We start from the raw sequence: 12,313 nt of genomic DNA on the forward strand, positions 1-12,313 counted from the left end.
TATTCCTAACTTATAACTAGTCATTAAACCTCAAGATCTCCCATCTCACACCGTGAGGACCCAGAGGTTTAAAAACCTCTGTAAAGGATCCTGATGAAAGTTTTTGGCCATTAAAGCACACACAGCTACACACCCCAAGACCTCACTGAACCCAGTTATGAGACTTTAATTTCTCCCTCCTGTCACATTCATCCCATGGCTAGATTCCAGCCCTTCTCATGGTATCACCTATTTGTCCAGCACACCTTCAGTTCCTCAGATCATTCCTGCAACCCTTCCTAGCAGCTGAAATCACGTGTTGCCTTCCACTGCCTGATGGCAAAGGTGCCAGATGGCTTTAGCCATGGTCTGTAACCCACAGCTTTGTAGCTCAGCAATTTCATTTTTAAGAATCCCAAGAACCCGTGGGAGCCCAGCTCTGGGGACATACAACTTGATTTTATTGTGTGTTGCCTTGGAGATGAAAGTACATGGAAAGGGTCAGTCAAGTGCTGGTCAGTCACTGTGCTTGTGCCTCGGGCTGTGATGCCAAGGGCCCGTCACCTGCTGTTCTGTAACCCTGCACCTGGGCTCATTTCACCCTTGCTGAGGCACATTGCTGTGCTCAGCCTCCTCCTCACCACCCTGCTCCTGCCAGCTCTGGCACTGCAGGGCAGGATCTCAGGGGAAGTAATGGGCAGTGCCATGAAAATTTCACTTCTCCTTTCCCCAGCTTCTTTTGGAGTTCTTGAGACCCAAAATTTAATGTAGATGAGCATTACCCCAAAATACCTATTTGCAGAAATGCTTGGCAACCACTGTGCAATATTTGCATCTCATCTACACATAGCGCTCGGGCTAAAGATGCTTCATGGATTTACAGCTCATGCTGCTTTGAGCTGTTTGGGCTTTGTTTTCCTAATTAGCTGCAGACATTGTTTGCTTTCTTGACCATTGCTGAAGCCTGAGCACATCCGTTCCAATATGGACCTTCCATCAGGAATGTGCTCTTGTACTGCCCAGAGTTCACCACTACGGGGTGAAATTTGGATTCTTAACCAAATGTGCTTCACTTCACACTCAGCTGCACTAAATTTACCCTTCTGTCCAGTCCTCATCCTCACTAGTCAAAGTCAGTGTGGCCACAATTCCCTGCCCTCATCCACTGCCTTTCCTAAAGCAGACATTTAAGAAGGCTTCCCTCATTCCATGGGATCACTCACCCAAGGTCCCTAAATGCCTTGGGCACAAAATCCTGCCAAATGCCTTTTGAGAATACAACTAACAGTACAAGAGACCTTCTCCCTATCCCTGTGGACTCCTTCAAGAGCTGCACAGGTCTTCTGAGACACAACTTGCCATTGAAACACCACGTTTATCCTCTCTCATGATCCATGTTTCTAAATCCATTCTTTATTATAGTTTGTTTTCCTTGTACACAGGTCCATCTCTCTAGTTCAGAATTCCCACAGACCCATGTTCAGAACAGGTATCACATTTGCTCCACCTAAAAGCTGAGCCCTGTGAGGTGGCCAAAGGGAAGCAGCTTCTCACTCTAAATACTGAGACAGGCTGAGAGGAGACCTGGAGTCAGTGCCAGGACAGGTGGTGCATGATATCAAAGGGTTGATACCTGATCAGAGAAGATCATGGCAATCTTTATTTTAAAGTTTAAGGAGTAACCTTTTATCAGCCAAATCTTACAAAGCCTTCCCTGAACATCCAGACAGTAAAACAAAAATGGAAATTTACTCAATTTTCTACAAAGCCCAAAGCACCTGGGCTGAAAAGAGCTCTGCCCGTACGGCCCTCAGGTCATCATTCCTCAGGAGAACCCAGCTGAGAGCAAGGCAGCTGTGTGGAGACAAGTGACAGCTTCCTCTTACCCTCAGGATGGGAAATAGAGGCACTTCTATGCCTTCAGTGCACCCTTAATGGACAAGCAGGAAAGCAACTGAAATGAGATATCACTGAGCAACAGCTGTGTAGAAAGAAATTACTATCTTCTGCCCAAAAGCAGCACCTACAGCTGCTTTCCATCTGGCACAGGCCAAGCTCTTCATGAGGAAGCTCCCAAATCTGTAGCCTCTGACTGATGATGTGACTGCTTAGAACTGTTGTTATTTAACCTTTGTCTCCAAGGTAACTCCAGATGAGGTGGTCCAAATTCATTGGGATTTGCTGACTTCGAAGAGTTTCCCGTTGTAGGAGGTGAACTCCTTAAGGACAAATTACACTGGCAACAGTCTGCCTTTTGGGCTCTCTTGCAGGTGCCTCAGAAGCAGCACAGGTGACACCAGGTCAAACACTGCCCCAGGGACTCCCATACTGTTGTTGTTAAAAGCCCTTGGATTGACACTGAAAAACTCATTTTTATCCAAGCTGATCACTTCAGAATCACCATCCCATGGGAAGAGCTGCAAGTGGGGGCAAAAAAGCAGGTGATGACTTTTGAATTATTTTGTGGCAAGTAAACTACTGTATTTTTGGTATTGGACATACAGAGGGGTCTTATGTGTACCTACAGCAGAAACACCACTTGAACAGGAGTGTGGAAAGAGAGGGCAGCGTATGTCGTGCCAAAACAAACTGCTGTGCAGCAGGACACTGGTGCAAGACTTAAGGCAAAATAATCTCTAGTGACCAACATCCAAGAGCAACAAGAGTAAATATTGTGGGGTAATTTGAGGGGCTCAGTTGGCATCACAAAACCAGAAAGCAGAGCTGAAGAACTGAGCAAAGGGATAGAGAGCATTCCTTATTTGTATCTTATGCATGTTATTTGTCAGTTTTTGTGGTAACAGTTTACAAAAGATGACAAAAATTTGGTTTTGGAGCCTCTCCCTTGGGCCAGGCCTGCAGAAACATCATCAGAAGGTCTGGATGTCTGTGATCCAAAGTGCAGCTCAACACTTCACTCCTTAGGAGCTTTCTGGGAAGTAGGAACCAACACTGCTCATGTCAGGCTAAAAGACAAAACAGAAAGAAGGCTTAGTAGTGCCAGAGTGCAGAAGGCATTTCAAAATACCAGCTTCAGTCAGTTCTCACCTTCCCACTACAAAGGCCCAGAAAATATTTCCCTTCCTAGAAAATGACCTCTGAAAAGAGGGAAGCAAGATGATGTGGCTGCTAACAGCCAGCCACAGGAACAGACCTCTCAGGCTGGCAAAGGCAAAATGCACATTCAGCCTGGCCCAGGTAATGATCAACAGCTCAGAGCAGGTTTAATTATGGCTCTGATATGCTCAGAGACATCAAGACTTTGTACCCAAACTGTAACAGGGCAGAGAATTCTTTCTCCACTGAAGGAATTCCTCATGCCATAAACAATTCCCAGATTGTGGCTGAGAACTCAGCCACCAAGTTACAATGCTCAGGTCGTTCAGGAACACACTTTTAGCACATCAGTGGTCCTCAGGGTTGTAACTCAAAGCCCAAATACAGTTCCCACAGGACATTAATCTATGCTTAGGCCTAAATGTAAAAACATTTGCACACATTAATGAATGGGGAAGGTCCCATATCATTACCACTCCAGACAGAAAACAACACCTGCCTCACATTAAAAAGTATCTTGGACAAAGCCTTTAACAAAAAGGCTTAAAAAAAATTCAAGTTAGCAGTTTTAAATATAAGAAGTTTAAGGAAGCAGCAGCTGACAAGTTCCACAGTCTTTCTGCCTCCAGCAATGGTTATAGCAAGCATTTGAAATAACATCTGAATAACTACAGCAATCAAAAACCAAGATGACAAGCAAAGTCACTGGTATTTTAACTTTTAAAATAAGATTTGTTTTTAAAAAAAAACCATTCATGTCATAGCTGAGCACTGAACAGTTAGAAAAGAAAATCTCACAGCTGAAACAGATGTTATTTCTCACAAGAAGGATTCTCATTGCAATGAAACATTCCATAACCCAATGAGTAACTGCTGCGAGTAACCAACAAAAGGGGAGAGGAAGTGAAAAAATGATAATTAAAAAATATAGCTCAACTGTGAAACCAGCTGCTTTTATAATAAAATCTCGCCTGTTTTGACCATGATTCTGCCTGGAGGTAGATCCTCCCTACCTGTCAATCAGGGAATCCCTCATGTTGGTGGCAATGGTGCTTGGCTGAGCCTCGTTGAGCCTGAAGATGCTCTCGATGACGGAGAGCTCGGTGCTGGTGGTGTCCAGCCCACAGAAGGCGCACCAGTCGTTGACCACCATCCCTGCTGCGATCACCTCGCTGCCGCGGTTCACCGTCCCCGCCTGCCAGGGACACAGCAGCAGTGAGCAGGAGCTGGCACTGCACAGCTCCTCACACACTGCTGGCACAGGGCTTTACTGGAGGGCTCGGCTCACACCGCTGAAAAGATGAGCTCTGCCACCAGCAAAGTTCTGAAGGTGTCAGATAAAATGATGAACAGCCTTTACTCTGGTGAGAAATCAGTGTGGCTTTCAGTGAAAGAGAATCCAATAAGCAGGAAGGATAATAGCATTCACACATCCAACTGAGCAGGCACAGGAGTTTCTTACTTAACCATTTCAAACATTGGCTTCAGCCAAACCACAGACAGCCTCACATTCTGTATCTGCAAAACTTGCACAATCCCAGCAGAGCAACATTTCAGAATGCAGCTGTAAGCACTAAGCAGCTTATTCAGACTCAGGAAAGACAAGAAACTGTCTGGAAGACTTGGTTCAAGTCTTTTCCTCACCTCCCACTCAGAATAACTTCACAGTGAAACAGTATCTGGGAGCCCCTGAGCTGGAGAAACACTGCAACTGAGTTGGGAGGGAATGGGAAGAGCTAACACTCCAAAAATGCCTTACCACGAGTGGGACCTGCAGCAAAGAAGACAGTTCGTCCTGGTCATCGATTGAAGTTTTGGGGTGCACGATTCCTCCTTGATTACTAAAAACACAGTAACTTCCTACCAGCACCTGGTCTGCTACTGTTTGTCTGAAAACCTCCACCTTCAGCACATCTGCCAAGATCTCTTCTGTCTCCTGCAAATGGAAGGAGGATAAAGCCTTCAGCTAAACAGTATTGTGGAGTGGGAAGTCAAGTTATTCCTGCACACAGCCCTCAGCTGGGAGCCTCCCACACTGCACAGCCCATTGCAACCCAGCCACGGTAGCACACAAAGCCAAGCTCCATGTGTTCCCAGTTTCCTGTGTCACTATAAACACAACCTCATGCTTTTGCTGAGAAATGCCCAAATCCCCCCTTTCTGTTGGCAGTACATAATTTGTATTAATTCCCAGAAAACCAGTCCCCTTTGGCCTCAAACCACTGGGACAAAATGGTATTATCCTTATAACTCTAACAACTTCCTTCCTCTCTAAGTTTCACTGTGAATTATTTTGATTTCTCTCTCTCTGGCCATCTTACTTTACTTTTTACACTTTTTTAAAACATATAGTGCAAAGCCTTCTCCCATCCCCTTTTTCCCTTTGCACTCCTGCCACGAAGTCCCATCTCTTCATCACCTTTAGCAGAAGCTGGAAGCAAACACTGTCAGGAGCTGCAGCCACACAACACATCGCTCTCAATGCTGTTAAGGTATCAGTTCTCAGACATAAAATAGGACTGCTTTGTCTCCTCTGCCCTTATTTTAAACTCTCATACAAGAACCTTTTCTTTTTCTTTCAGACCCCTCTAATCATGCACATCCATGGTCTCTTTCAGCTATGACATGCTCTGGCTCACTCAGCTGTAGCTTGTAACTCCTTCTGTGGTCCTCACTGCACTCCTCCTTACGCTCTTTACTAGACCTGTGCACACTCTAATTCACTCAATTTTATGCACACAAAGCAAACTGCACCCAATGATCACTGAATCACAGAATGGGTTGGGTTGGAGGGACCTTAAAACTCATCTCATTCCCCCCCTGCCATGGGCAGGGACACCTTCTACTAAACCAGGCTGCTCCAAGCCACATCCAACCTGGCCTTCGGCACTGCCAGGGATAGGGCTTGGAGCTTCTCTGGGCACCCTGTGCCAGGGCCTCACCACCCTCACAGGGGAGAATTCCTTCCCAATATCCCATCTAGCCCTGCCCTCTGTCAGAGGGGAGCCATTCCCCGTGTCCTGTCCCATGATACACATGACCCCCCACTCCTCCATTCTCCAGAGCACACTGACCACAGCTGAGCCGGAGGGAACAATTCCAGCTGCAGCCTGGGCAGCCTCCCCAGCCCCACTTTGAATGTGGGAGTGTCCCAGAGCCCCGTACCCTGTCCAGATCTGGGTGAACCAGGGCCACATAGTCATTGCATGTGGTGACATTGCCCAGAGCTGACAGCCGCTCCTCCACGCGCTGGATCCGCACGGAATCCGGGAGGCTGTTGCGGATGTGCTGAAGCTCTTGGTCTGTCGTGCTGCTCGGGACCAGCAGCCCGTGTCTGTTCCCTAAAACGACAAAAGAAAATAGAATAGAATGAAAAGAATGTTTCTACAGGGTGCCCTAGCACTTCCCTGCTGTTCACACGTGGCTTGAGCTGCTCTTGCTCTGTGTGTTCCTTCCGAGCCCAGAATTCAGCCCAGGAGATTTAAAAATAACCTGCACCACGGGAAAAGAAAATCCAGGCTGAAGCACGGAGTGTGGGTGAACGGCACTGTCTTCACTCCCTTCTCTCTTCCAACAGGACTAAAGGAAGCCCGAGGCTCTCAGTGAGACACTTTAGAAGGAACTCTCCCTGCAGATGCCATTTGCCCTACAAAAGGCCCAGGTGCTACTGTTTGTGTGACTGTGGCAGCACGACTGAAGGGTTAAAGGAACAAATAAGCAAGAAGCTGGTCTGACCTAACAGGGTCTCACCAGGCAGAGACACGTGAAAGGCTTTTCCCTGACTTTCACATTCGGTAATGCCTCCCCTGCCCGGGCCGGCACTGAGGAACAGCGGAGCTTCCCTGGCCCCAAAAGCCAACACTCCCCCCAGCCCGGCTCCCGGGCGAGTCTCTGTTCCCCTCCGTCCTTCACAGAATTCGCCAGGTTGGAAATGATCTTTGAAATCATCCTTCCTCCTCCTCACACACTCGAGGCATTAAAACAACCCCCGAGGGCGAGGGGCGCTGCCCCACGGGCTCCCCGGCACGGCTCAGCCCCCGGTGCGGCTCCGACCGACCCCGCGACCTTTCCCCGTCCCCGCCGGGGCTCCTCCCGCCTCACGTACCCACACACATCCTGCCGATGATGCGGCAGCCGGCGATGGAGGCGTGAACCACCGGGATGGTCCCGAAGAGCTCCCCCTCGAACACGCTGCAAAGACAAAGCGCCGCGTCAGGGCCCCACGGGGCCGCGGGCAGGGCCGGGCAGGGCCGGGCAGGGCAGGGCCCCCTCACCTGTAGAAGTTCTCGGAGCCGCCGATGGCCACGAGGCAATAGGCGTTGGTGAGCTTGGCGAAACAGCCCAGCTCGTTGTTGTTCTCAAAGCTGGCGCGGACCGCCATGGCAGGAAGGGGAATGCGTGCGGGGCCGGGAATGGGGCCGGGAACGGGGCCGGGAATGGGAACGAGAAGGGAGCGGGGAACGGGACTAAGAATGGGAACAGAGCTAGGTCCGGTAAGGAAGCCGGAACAGGACCAAGAACGGGGCGAGAACGGGAACTAGGCGGGGTCGGGGCCGGGAAGGAGGCAGAAATGGAAATGGAGCCCGAAACAGGAACGGGCCGCGATGGCTCCGAGCGCCACCGCCTCAGCCGGAACCACGAGGCGCCGCCGCTTCCGCTTCCGGCGGGGGCGCAGCGGGGCAGAGCGGCACCGGCCGTGCTTGTAGGGGACAGCGCCCCCAAGCGGCCGGGAGGTGAGAGCGCCCAGGGCGCGCCGCCACGGCGGGGGCGGGGGCGGGACCTCCCCGGGACACGCTGAGGGAGCGGCACCGACCCCGGCCCAGCAGGGACCAGCCCGGGCCTCGCCACGGCCCTGGGGGACACAACCCGCCCCCGCATGCCCAGATCCCGCTTGGGGCTGAGCCGGCCCGTGTGTCCGCACAGCCTGCAGGGGCCGCCACGGGTTCACGTGCGGCATCGCTGCCCCTGTGCCGGTGCCAGGTGTGCCATGGCCGTCCCTGCTCTGTGCCTGTACCGGGTGTGCCATGGCTGTCCCTGCTCTGTGCAGGTACCAGGTGTGCTGTGGTTGTCTCTGTGCCTGTGCCGGGTGCTCCAGTGCTGTCCCTGCCTGTACCAGGTGTGCTGTGGTTGTCCCCGCTCTGTGCCTGTACCAGGTGTGCCATGGCCGTCCCTGCTCTGTGCCGGTGCCAGGTGTGCTGTGGTTGTCTCTGTGCCTGTGCCGGGTGCTCCAGTGCTGTCCCTGTCCCTGGCCACTGTGGGCCACCCCCATCTGTGAGCAGCCCCAGCCCATGCCCTGGTGCCCCCAGGTGCTGTCCCTGTCCCTGTCCCAGCACGAGCCGTGCCTGGGCATCCCCTCCGTGCTGTCACTCGTGGTGTAGGACAGCAGACGTGTCACCTGTGTGCTGACAGGCCACCCATGACCCAGGTGCCACCTGAGCGCCTCACTCCTTCTACACCAGGGCCACCTGTGTCAGCTGCCACCAGTGTTCAGGTGTGCCCAAGGAGCAGCCCCCATCCGTGTGCTGACACCACTGATGTGCCAATGTCAGCCGTGTGCAGATGCCAAACATGTGCCCAGACACGTCCCTGCCCCTCCTGGCCTGGCACAGCTCAGTATGGCAGGGCCCTGGCCATGCTCAGTGCTCACCCTCCCACCAGGACCCAACACGGCTTTTTCCAGCAGAACAACTCCTTTATTTTTCACATCCCCCTGCCTTTGGCCATTTCATTTTCACCATATGGATAAGAGGAGAGGAATTGCTCAGCATGGAGAGAACCAGGACTCGCCCTGAAGACCTCAGTGGCCAGTTTCTAGCTGTAGCAATGGCTTTGCTGTAAGTTTGAGGGGAAATGGTTCTTTCCCAAATGGGTAAAAAGATTGTGGATTATGTTTATGTGCTTTTCTCCCTCCTGCCACAATCATGTAATTGAAAATTTGAGCTGTAGTGCTAAGCTCGTCTGAATCAGTCATCTACATAGATTAGACACCTTTTAACAGGAACAAGACTAATTTGCCACCCGTGTTTTGATTCCAAGCCCCAGGTGTGATGATTGGGTGGGGAAAAGCACCCCCTGGAAAATCAGACCAGAGGCCAGCTCGAGGCCTAGGTCACAGTTCGAACCGACTGTGTATGTGTTTGGATTTTAGCTTGTTGTACTTGGTGATCAGGTCCAGCTTGCTGTGCCCCAGAGTCATTCTCTTCTCCGCCCCATACGCGCTGTTCTTTTCCAGCAGCACGTCCTCCGGGAACTTGTCGTAGCAAGGCACTACGGACTTTTTATCCCGTTTGAGGTGGTTGTATGGGGAGAACAGGTCAAAATGGCCGTGTCCAGGGCTCTGTCTCTTTTCCACCCCATAAAACACATTCTCATTTTCAGCTGGCAGCTCCCCGGAGGTGGCCACAGGCCCTCTCTGCTTCAGGCTTGTCCCATTGCTCCCGGTACCCTCCGACAGGGACTGCAGCAGCTGCCCTGCTCTCGGTGGGGGGCAGTGGCTGGGGGGGGTGCTTTTGGGACACCCCGTCAAGCGATGCTCTCGGTGGGGAGCAGTGGCTGCTGTCGGCCTTAGTGTCCCCCTGATAACCAGGTTTATTGGAGGAAGGCTCTGGCTGCAGGAATGTCCTTGCTGTTATGAGGTTTGATTTGGGATACGAGGCTGGGGTGGGTTTATTTGGAGGACTGTTTGCTGAGTCTGGTGGTTCTTCTTGCTGTTTAGGGCAAGTGGGCTTCAGGAATGTGTCTTCCTTCCCCTTTTTATTGCCAGAATCGGAGCTGGAATCTTGCTTTTCGTGGTGTGCACTGCAGCTGGAGTTTTTCATAAAGGGAGACACTTTTATGCTCCTGATGCTCACATTGGAAAGGCTGCTGGAGGGGCTTAGGGTCTCAGTATCATTCCCCTGAGTGGGTTTTAAAAGACAGTTGTCAACTTTTGAGGTATTCCAGGAAGAGAGACATGTCCCGGGATCTGGCACACAGAAGCTGGTCACTGCTCTGGACTCTGCATACAAGTACCGGAATTCCTTGTCAAACTCTGCAACAATTTGCCCACGGAAGTGGGTCACCAGGCCAGTGTGGACTTGGCTGCAAAGCCAGGTGAAACTGCAGGAAAAGAAACAAACACATGTAACTTTAGTTCACAGAGTGCCAAAATGCCTAGCATGGATTTTAACATCCCAGTGATGGATTGCTACCCAATTTGTCGTGTTAAAACTTTCTCTAAGTAGGCAGGTGTGAGACTGCTCATGGAGATGAACATGCTCATCACATAATTACAAAAGAGCAGCCCTAAAGTGGTTGTTTAATTTCAGCTTGGGGCCCCCTCGTCTTGGCAGGAGTCTCATGTCCTGACATCTGCAACACATGATGGGCTTGTAGGAGCTGCTTGGGCAGGCAGGAAGTGAGGAACGGAGCTCCTGGGCACTGCTTTGAGGAATGAAGGTCTCCAGAGACCACAGGAATACCTCAGAACCAGGAAGGCTGGTGATGTTTGCTATAAGCATTGCTGCGGGATTCCCAAATGCAACAGAAGTTCATTCTTGGCTCAACAGTCCCTGCCCTCACAGTTAAGTGTTTTGGGATCTTTTCTGGGAGCTTGTCATATTCTACCTTAAAACCAAAGTGGTTTTGCCCTAGCTGAGGAAAAACTTCCATTAATTGCCACTCTGCAAATTTTCCTTACGTGTTTAACCCTACCTCTTGTTTGTGCCCAAACTGTACCCTATTTAGCTCTTCCCCAATATAGCTACAGACTGTAACCACATTCTCCTAATCTTCCTTTTCCTGATTAAACAGGGAAGTTCCTTCCAGAGTGGGATCCCCAGGCTTCTGGTCATCCCAGTCATCAGCTGATTTTTTATTCTTCCTGTAGTCAAACCAGACCAGCAGACTAAATGTGTCAAATAAACCAGAATTTTCAGAGGTGGCAGTACCAGCTGAGTGCTGTGTTATCGGCTGCTAAAGCAAGACACTGATTCTGAAGAGCAGGATAAAATGACAGGAGCTCCAGGATAGCAATTGCCATGGGAGATTACATTCTCAAGTAAATGTCATTTCAGGACAAGATACTGGCACTGTGTTTTGGGACCTTGTCAATGTTTAGCTCACAAGACAGCTATTTGGGAACTTGTAGTAGGAAATCCAGCTCTTGAGGCTTGTCCCTGAGCACTCGGCAGTTGTTATAGGTCGGACTGGTGTTGGTTATGTTTACACTCAGCAATCACACCCCAAAGAGAAGCATAAAATGAAAAAAATACTCTGCTGCTTCATATCAAACCAGGTACATTAGGTAAGAATGAAAAAGTAGTAAAAGAATGAAAAGATCTTTGTGGGTGGCATGAAGAGTACTCAGAAATACCATTCTGGAGGCTCAAAGCAAATGCATCCCTTCACAGAGATATTAGGGGAAAAAAACCAAACCAGAAACTAGCTGGGATGGCTAAATGACAGAGAAGAAGCTCCATAGCCCAGAGAGACCATCTTTGAAAAAGGTTGGGTCACACATTGCAAAAGGTGAAAGAAGAAATATTCAGCTCTTTTTGAGGCACATGGTCCGTGTGTAACAGGAGTGTTCAGATAATTCCTCTGCATCCCTTTATTGTACAGGAGCTTGGGCTGCCCTGAGCCCCCCTTTGTACAGAACATAAGGGAGGATCAGTCTCCTGTTGAGATCTCTGTAGAAGAGTTTGGAAAACATCAACAGAGCAGATATCAGCCACTGGGCAGGAGTGGTGAACATCAACCCAAGAGCACCAAGGGAATGCCAGGATGCAATAGCTCAGCTCCTAACCAGGCTGTGCTATCTCCCACTTGAAAGGGCTCTGGCTATCAGGAGAATGGGAGGGTGCTAATGTGATATAATGTTTTTAATGTTCCAGACCATTAAGTCTCACAAATTAGATAGATATAAGTTGTGTAGATACAGAAATTACTAGAGACTCTTCTAAAGAATACAATTTATGGCCACATAGGAAACATGAGATAATAGGAAAGACAGCTTTGGCAAAGGAATGTTATCTCTCAAAAAGCCCTGAGAGTTCTTTGAAGAAATGCAGGAGTCCAGACAGGAGAGATTTCATGGATCGACACTGTCAAAGGCATCTGTCCCAGGGCACTTCCTGGCTCCCAAGAGTGCTGGTGGCTCTGGCCACATTGTCACAACATTGTTCCCAGTCCCAGTGCACCCAGCCATCTCCTCTCACCCATGTGAACTGCCCTTCCCCCTGTGAGGGGAGAGCACTTCCCCAGCCTTATGACTGTCCCTGTCCCTGGTGCCTCTGCC

At 50.2% G+C, this 12,313-nt stretch overlaps 2 protein-coding genes across 2 annotated transcripts in view; both read right to left on the reverse strand.

Annotated features, from left to right (window-relative positions):
- Positions 1–1,370: 1,370 nt before the first annotated feature.
- Positions 1,371–7,685, reverse strand: EIF6 (eukaryotic translation initiation factor 6). The gene is made up of 6 exons (XM_008637474.2): positions 7,311–7,685; positions 7,142–7,227; positions 6,202–6,377; positions 4,796–4,972; positions 4,050–4,231; positions 1,371–2,945 (listed from the first exon to the last, which is right to left on the reverse strand). The coding sequence occupies exons 1-6, from the start codon at positions 7,415–7,417 to the stop codon at positions 2,936–2,938; spliced, it is 738 nt and encodes a 245-aa protein (XP_008635696.1). The 5' UTR covers positions 7,418–7,685; the 3' UTR covers positions 1,371–2,935.
- A 1,022-nt stretch (positions 7,686–8,707) lies between these two features.
- FAM83C (family with sequence similarity 83 member C) overlaps positions 8,708–12,313 on the reverse strand; it is a 23,715-nt gene continuing 20,109 nt past the window's right edge. Inside the window, exons 5-6 of the mRNA XM_017739041.1 lie at positions 9,567–10,134; positions 8,708–9,508 (exon numbers count right to left, since the gene is read on the reverse strand). Coding sequence (XP_017594530.1) covers positions 9,146–9,508; positions 9,567–10,134 — 931 coding nt within the window. The 3' untranslated portion in view covers positions 8,708–9,145. The remainder of the gene's footprint in view (positions 9,509–9,566; positions 10,135–12,313) is intronic.

This window comes from Corvus brachyrhynchos, unplaced genomic scaffold (assembly GCF_000691975.1).
Source record: "Corvus brachyrhynchos isolate BGI_N302 unplaced genomic scaffold, ASM69197v1 scaffold427, whole genome shotgun sequence".
Taxonomy (NCBI): Eukaryota; Metazoa; Chordata; class Aves; order Passeriformes; family Corvidae; genus Corvus; species Corvus brachyrhynchos.